The following is a 7,666-nucleotide window of genomic DNA, read 5'->3' as shown; positions in this document are numbered from 1 at the left end:
AGACAACACAACTACACTCCAGCCGGGGCAAGAGTGACACTCCGTCTCAAAAAAGGAAGGAAGCTTGCCTTGCCTTCTGGCTCTCCCAGACCGTGGCCTGCCAGTATCCTAAAGGCAGGCAGGTCCCGAAAGAATCCATCCCGGTTCCCTGCAGATCTTAAGCAGAGAAGTTGGTCACAGTTACTGGCTGGATCCACGGCTGGATCTACACCACTGGCTACTAGTGTCACAGAAAACTTTTGGAATGACATCATTTCTTAGAAAAAAAGTTGCTAAAAGCCCCAAACAATGCTGCTCCGGCAGTGGGCAGGAGTGTCCCTTCTTTTCCCTGCACACTCCTCTAAGCCCACAGGGGAAGGTGGCCAGCAGCGCGGGAGGATGTTGTCTTCCTGTGAGCCTGCTCCTAATGCTGACTACCCACAGGCCCAAACCTTTACCCAGAGCTCTGGACCACTGGTGAGAGCTGACCCTGAGGGGCCGCAGGACGCGAGGAGTGGCACAGGAATGGCTCTCGACCTCATGGCTCTGCTTGCTTCCCACACCCAGAGCTAAGTGCTGCCCCTTCTTCCTATGTAAATCCCCAAAGACATGCCTACAACCCAACCAGGGATTGACCACCTTGAGGTTTCCAGACATCTTAGGAAGGTCAGGAGACGGCGGCAGGGACACCAAGGGAATAGGCCCCAGTCTGGCATACTCAGCAGCCTCAAAACTCCCAGTGAAGGTGCTGTGGGCAGATGGGAGGTGGCAGTGGGGGTGAGAAGGCAGTGGATGAGGCCCAGGGCTGGGCCGGACAGAGATGACCCAGAGGCCAGGTAAAAGTCTACTGCCTTGGGGGCTCGAGGCAGACCTGCCTCCTGACTCTGCCCTCAGGACCCAGGCATGGCCAGTAAGCTGACCAGCCTGTTCTAGCTGGGTTAGGGTACCCCGTCAACCACTCTATTTCAAGCCTGTGGCCCCAGATGGGGAGGGCGCCCCCTGTGCCTAGTGGAGTGTCTAATGGAGTGCAGTGTGAAGACCTGCACGGGGATGGAAGGAAATGTGGTAAAGGCAGCCTTTCAGCTATGGCTGCTGTGCCCCACTCCCGGTGTGATCTGCTGTGGCTGCCCCAAGGCTGGAGGACTTGTGTGTGCATGAAGACGACCCAAGTGTAACTGCAAACAAAGGAATGATGCCCTGCACACCAGGGGCCTGACCACTGGGCTCTGGTCTGACCTGTGAGCAGCTTTCCCAGCAACACTGATCCTGGGTCCTCCCCATCCCCAGGTGGGGAAATGGTTGGCAGAGCTGCCTCTTACCGTCTCATCTGTGCAGATGGAGTGCACCTGGGTCCCAAACATCACTGATGTGAAAATGAGGAAGAGCAGGCCCTCAAAGCACAGCAGTATAAGGAGAATCACCGTGGTGGGTGGAGAGAACGAGCTGCACTCTGGAAAACGAAGCACACAGGGCTTAGTGCCGCCAACCACTGCCCGCTGGCCAGGCTCACCACCCCACTGGGCTCCCACTCTGCCTGCTGCCTACAGGCTTTCGTTCCTCCTGTGTGCCACAGGTCTCTAGCCTCTAGGTCACGGTAAGGATCATCCTGGCCCACACTGGTTATCGCTCATTTCCTCAGGGAGGTCTCCTCAATAGGCCGGGCCCCAGCTACGGAAATTTGTCCATTCCGTAACACAAATCACTCCTTGTTCACTGCCCTCAGTGCCAAGCACAGCACCTGACATACGGAAGGGCCCAGGAAGGCCTCTGAACGGAGGCATGAAGGCCTGGTGACACCACAGGGGATCCTCCTCTCCTCAGACAGCACAATGCAGGCACACAGGTGGAGAGGACTGTCCAGTCCTACTATGGCCATAGGTTTTCTGGGCATTCCTATATGAGGTGCTGCCCCTCTGTGTCCCCATCAGCTCACAGGCAGCTGGGGAGGATCACTTGGTGGCTTTGGAATTTTAGGCTTGGCAGGAGCAGTTGAACTGCCAGGACTCAGCCCCGACCACAGTGTGAAGTAATGCATGGCCCCCACTCCCAGGGACATCTGCACCACCAAGGCCATCAGTGCCAAAGGCCAGGGAGTCAACCAAAGAGGCATCGGCCCAGAGTAGGCATTTTCACTGTCCTGGCCTCCAGCCCTGTAGTCTCCACGCCTCCAGTCCCTCCACTGTAAAGCAGTGAGATTTGACTAGAGGTATGGCTTGGTTTTAAGCAGCAGAGTCTTGCCTGAACAAAGTCTAAGTCAGAAACCCCGCGTACAGAGGAGAAAAACAAAGGTGCTGTGAAGATGGTGGGAGTGAGCAGGGAGGGGAGAGCTCTGAAGCGATGTGACCTGGGAAATGCCTGGCCCAGCAGATGGCGCTGGCAGACAGGCTAGGCCCCTCGGCTGGCACTCTTCACCTAAGGACTTCTGAGCCTCAGAGCAGCTGCCCATGCTGGCTGAGCCTAGGCTGTGGTTTGTTTCTTGTTGCTCCCATACTTGTGCCTGCTTCCCTGGCTGGAAAGATCAGATCCTGGAAGGCAGAGTTGGGCTTCAATGGTTCTGGGAATTATGGGGTTAAGCACCCCATTCAAGCCATCCTGCTGGCTCCCCCAGGGGAACCTCAGGACGGGAAAGGGAGGTCAAATGTGGGAATGAGCTTGAAAAGACACCAAGCACCACATGGGTGATAGGTAAGGAACACCTCATCTCCAGTGCACATCTCCTCCGGTTTCCCTGGGAACGTACTGATTCCTCAGAATGATTTCTCTTCTTGGCTCCTTGTGGGGCAGAGCCTGGTTGGGGTGGCCCACCAGCCTGATGCACTGGCCGTGGGTGGCTACAAGTATGGGTGGCCTTGGGCTGAGCAGGGTGTTGGGAAGAACAAGAGCTCTGGCATCTGGCAGGCACAGCGAGGTACAAACCCTGGCACCAATTCCTGATCATGAACTCTAACTACAAGGCCCCCGCTAATACCCTGTTCTGGCCCATGTATTTCCTGTCCTCTGCATTGTGGAATTACCTCCTTGTTTCTGTACTTGTTGAATAACTGCCTCTCCCACTACACTTCAGACTCCAGGAGGAGAGAGACTTGGTCTTGCTCACTGCTGTACAGCCAGCCTTGGGACAGTGCCTGACAACAAAAGGATCTGGGCAAGAGGTTTGGGCTTTCTGAAATGTTGTTTTCCGTTCTATACAGGGGAGTGCTTAAGAATTCATGAAAGAACATCTGCAGAGTTTGGCCTTGGCCTGGAAGGAGCACATGAGGGTGCCTGCTGAATAAGGCACCTCCTTCTTCCCTACCACGGCTGCCCTGGAGCTGGTGGCAGAGCCCAGGGCCTGTTCTCCCTCCTTGCAAAGTGGCAAGCATCCTTCCTCTGTGGGCTGGGCCCTGGGAATTACCAACGGAGTTTGCGGAGGCAGGAACCAGATCAGTGTGTGGAACCGCCTCCCTACCCTTCTTTAAACATCAACTCTAAGTGCCCTAACCCTGGGGACAACCCTCTGCCCCTGCTCACACCAGCTCTGATGGCCCAACAATTCCACCAGGGCTGAGCAGTGAGGGCAGTAACTAACGGTCATATACAGTCAACTCTCAGGCCTCAACTTTGGGGACTGACCTGTGCCTTCCCAGCCTAGCTGCCATAGGAGCTGGGTGCTTGAAGCCCACTCCATCAGGAATCTTAACCACAGTTAATCAGCATGGCTGGGAGGACCCTGGACGTTGGAGTCAACAGGACAGGGCTAAAAATCTTGCTCCAGACCTAGGCTTGAACTAGAGGCCGGCTTCTTAGCTGAGTGATCTTGGGAACTTGCTCATCCTCTGTGAGCTGCAGCTTTTGTCATCTGCAAAGTGGGAAGCATCTCGTCTACCCTGCCAGCTTATTATAAGGTTAAAACAATGCACTGCTCAAAAAGCCCTTAGGGCCATTTCCGGTTCCCAGGAGGCATTCATGAAATGGTCCCTGCCAGCACCATTCCAACGACAGAGACATTTTGCCTCACTGATAGTCTGTGCTACCATCACTGCTCAAGTCTGTTAACCTGACGAGATGTGGGAGGTGTTTGGGATGATAAAATATCCTCACTGGACTCCCCTGTCAAGTCACCAAGGCCAAATCTGGAGTAGATCTGGTTTGCCAAGCCTAGCAGGAGGCATGTACTTCAGAATGCTCACCACGTGGTGAGGAACTTGCTGGCGACTCACCCAGCTATGCAGAATGGAAAGTTCTGCACATACCCACTCACCCCTACCCTTCTCTTCTCTCCCTATTGTTTGCCAGCTTGACCTCTGCCACCTGACTGATGCCAGAATTGTGGTAAGAAAATGCTGAAGTTGGCATGTATAGGAATAGCAAAAGTTCTAAAGACAGTGAAATAATAAAAGGGGGCCATGGAGGGAAAAGCAGAGAAAATACAAAGTTCCTTGCTCAAGATGGTTGTCTTGGGCCGGGCGCGGTGGCCCACACCTGTAACCCCAGCACTTTGGGAGGCCGAGGCGGGTGGATCACGAGGTCAAGAGATCGAGACCATCCTGGCCAATATTCTGAAACCTGGTCTCTACTAAAAATACAAAAAATTAGCTGGGCATGGTGGTGCGTGCCTGTAATCCCAGCTACTCAGGAGGCGGAGGCAGGAGAATCGCTTGAACATGGGAGGCGGAGATTACAGTGAGTGGAGATTGCGCCACTGCACTCCAGCCTGGCAACAGAGTGAGACTCCATCTAAAAAAAAAAAAATAAAGTAAAAAAGACGGTTGTCTCATAGATTGTGAGTGCAAAAGAGACAGCCTAGCAGGTGGTCTCTTATTTCTTTTCCTCCAGCATCTATTGTTTTCCTTCAGGATCTGTGCAATCTTCTGGCTGGAGTTTCTTCCTCAGCATTTGCACATTTCAGTGGGATGCCTCTAAAGCAGGAGGAATTATCTACAATCTTAATGTAAATTCATGATTATCAGTATAAGCAGTTAAAAAACCACCACCACAAAAACCAGACAAATTAATAAAGAAATTCCATGTCCTAGCCAGAAAATAAAAATTGAGTCTCTGCAAGACTGGAATAAAACGACCTTTGATTTAAGCACCTCATGGAAAGACAGAAAACAAAACTTCTCTCCCAGCGCGGCTCCCACGCATTGGAACCAGCCTCTGTGCTTGCTTGGGGCCTGCATTGTCCTTGGGCACTCTCAGTCCAGAGGGTCTGTCTGTCCAACTCCTGACTTTACCTGTTGAACTGACTTTAAGGGGCTGCATTTTTTCATGAAGAGAGATTCCAGCCTCTGCCATTTCTTCCCTGTTCAGTCCACAGGCTTTCAGGAGATCTAATAAAATGAGGTTGGCCCCTGGCACCATGAAGGAAACAAAGAACCTCCCCGCCCCGACTCGGGTCACACGCCCACCCTAGAGCAGGGAGGAAAGCCTTGGCACATACTCACTTGTCCAATCTTCTTCAAAGCAATGCAGGAAGTGGAATCCCACCATGATGAGGGCGTGCAAGGAAATGAGAGCTATGTACATCTGAAACAGGAAACCAGTGCAGACACCATTGTTGTGAGAATCCTCTGACCTCACAGGTTCCCGGGACAGGGGCTCTCAAAACTTGCCACTCAGGAATACTCAGCTAGGCCGAGGCCTGACCAGGAGGGACTAGAGGGCTAGCTAGTGATTCCCGACAGATTCTCCTGCCCCCCAGCCCTGGGTTGAGGTGAGCAGCCATCTCTGAGAGTATGTAGAATCATAAAGAAACAAGTCCATTGCCAGGCATGACCTGGGCTCCAGGCAGTCTAGTCTGCCTGGGAGGGGGGGGTCCAAGCCTCTGTACCTCCTCCCTTGAAAAGTTAGAATGCTGATTGCTGAGGACCCTTCTAGTCCTTGCGCTAAGTAGACTCCGCCTACCTGCAGCTCAGAATTTGAGGTCATCATCCCAACTGCCTTCTTGAGCTACTTAGGTCCAACACCTGGGATAGGAGCCCATAGCTAATCAACTTGAATCCATTTTCTAAACGCTCAAGTGAAGGGCTTAGAAACAGGCACTTATTGAAATAGAGAGCTCTTTGGCAGGAAGGCGGAGATCTACAGGGCCAGGCAGTATTCTGAACAGCAGCAAAGAACATCGTGAACGCTGAGAATTTTCAAAGGAACAAAGTGCTCCGTTACGTCATGGAGGGGAGGGCAGAATTTGTAAGCTGACTTACTGTAAACAGGACGAAGTACTTCTGGTTGTTCTCGCCGACACAGTTGTTGACCCAGGGACAGTGGTGGTCCATCTTCCGAATGCACCGCTTACAAACACTGAAACAGCCCACAGGTCAGACCTTAGGGTGTCCCCATGGTGTTGGGAGGGCCCTGAGGAACACAGAGCCCATGGCTCCTGCTCCACTCCTCTGAAATGGCTTCCTTGGGCACTGCCAAGGGTTTTGCTGGGTGTGTGTCACATGGGACTTAGAAGGCAGGGTCAGGACCCCAGGGGTGGCAGTCATTCCAAACAGGGCTACAGAGTCATTCTCCAAAGCCTCTTAGCTTGCTTAACACATAAACAGGATGGAACTAACATGGGTGAGAAAGAGGCTGCTCTCCTGGGGTAATGGGGGTTAGAATTTGGTTTCCTGAGAGAAAAAAAATGAAGTAGTTTCAAAAACTTGACCAAGTGGGCTAGGATATGGAGAACAGCTGCTACTCATTTCCCCAAAAGACCAAACCACCAAGGGCTGGGAAGAAGTTCTGGAAGCACCATGAGGTACTACCAGGGAGGGCCAGGTACCTCCACCATGGAGGAACAAAGGATGGAAGAAGGGGCTATTTCAGAGCAAGGTCAAGGACAGCAGGAAGCCCAGCTTCAAGATGACATCCATTGAGCCAAAAAAAAAAAAAAAAAAAAAAAAAAGAAAGCAGAAAAGTCATTTGAGGCCAGGCGCAGTGGCTCCTGCCTGTAATCCCAGCACTTTGGGAGGCTGAGGCAGCAGAATTGCTTGAACCCAAGAAGCATATGATGCAGTGAGCTGAGATTGTGCCATTGCACTCTAGCCTGGGCAACAAGAGTAAAACTGTCTCAAAAAAAAAAAAAAAAAAAAAAAATGCCGGGCGCAGTGTCTCACGCCTGTAATCCCAGCACTTTGGGAGGCCGAGGGTGGCAAATCACCTGAGGTCGGGAGTTCAAAACCAGCCTGACCAACCATCTCTACTAAAAATACAAAAATTTGCCAGAAATGGTGACACATGCCTATAACCCTAGCTACTCAGGATGCTGAGGCAGGAGAATCACTTGAACCCAGGAGACAAAAGGTTGTGGCACGATTGTACCATTCCACTCCAGCCTGGGCAACGAGAGTGAAACTCCATCTCAAAAATAAAAATAAACATTTAAAAAAGTCATTTGAGCTTAACTGTCGACCAGAGAGTTCATTAATTTGCATATTTCTAACATTATTGGGATAACTTTTGGGCTGAGACTATTTCAAGCTTACTTGATAGCAAGCACAAACCCGCTCTCCCTTTGGATGATACAAAGTAACAATATGAAACAAGTGTCCAAGACTACTGGAGGCTTGAAAGCAATTGCATCCCAAAGCTCAAGTTTAGAGACTCATTTGCCATGAGAAAGAAAAAAAAACTTTTTATCTGAGGAATGTGAGCCTCTTTATTAGGCCTAGAGAGGCACTGAAATGTAGTAGCCTGTGACACTGGTTACATCTTACAC

General features: G+C 51.6%; 1 protein-coding gene across 4 annotated transcripts in view; it reads right to left on the bottom strand.

Moving 5' to 3' along the window:
- Window positions 1-7,666, bottom strand: part of ZDHHC3 (zDHHC palmitoyltransferase 3) — a 61,082-nt gene that overhangs the window by 12,167 nt on the left and 41,249 nt on the right. For 2 of the 4 annotated variants that reach the window (XM_039477710.2, XM_074403998.1), the window contains 4 exons: window positions 6,165-6,261; window positions 5,406-5,487; window positions 5,196-5,279; window positions 1,299-1,429 (listed from right to left, as the gene is read on the bottom strand). In XM_039477710.2, coding sequence (XP_039333644.1) covers window positions 1,299-1,429; window positions 5,196-5,279; window positions 5,406-5,487; window positions 6,165-6,261 — 394 coding nt within the window. The remainder of the gene's footprint in view (window positions 1-1,298; window positions 1,430-5,195; window positions 5,280-5,405; window positions 5,488-6,164; window positions 6,262-7,666) is intronic. The other 2 variants (XM_039477709.2, XM_003926241.3) reach the window with 1 other exon arrangement.

The sequence above is a fragment of the Saimiri boliviensis genome, chromosome 8 (genome assembly GCF_048565385.1).
Source record: "Saimiri boliviensis isolate mSaiBol1 chromosome 8, mSaiBol1.pri, whole genome shotgun sequence".
Lineage (NCBI taxonomy): Eukaryota > Metazoa > Chordata > Mammalia > Primates > Cebidae > Saimiri > Saimiri boliviensis.
Note: the sequence above shows the minus strand (reverse complement) of the source record. Positions and strands in the feature narration are given on the sequence as shown.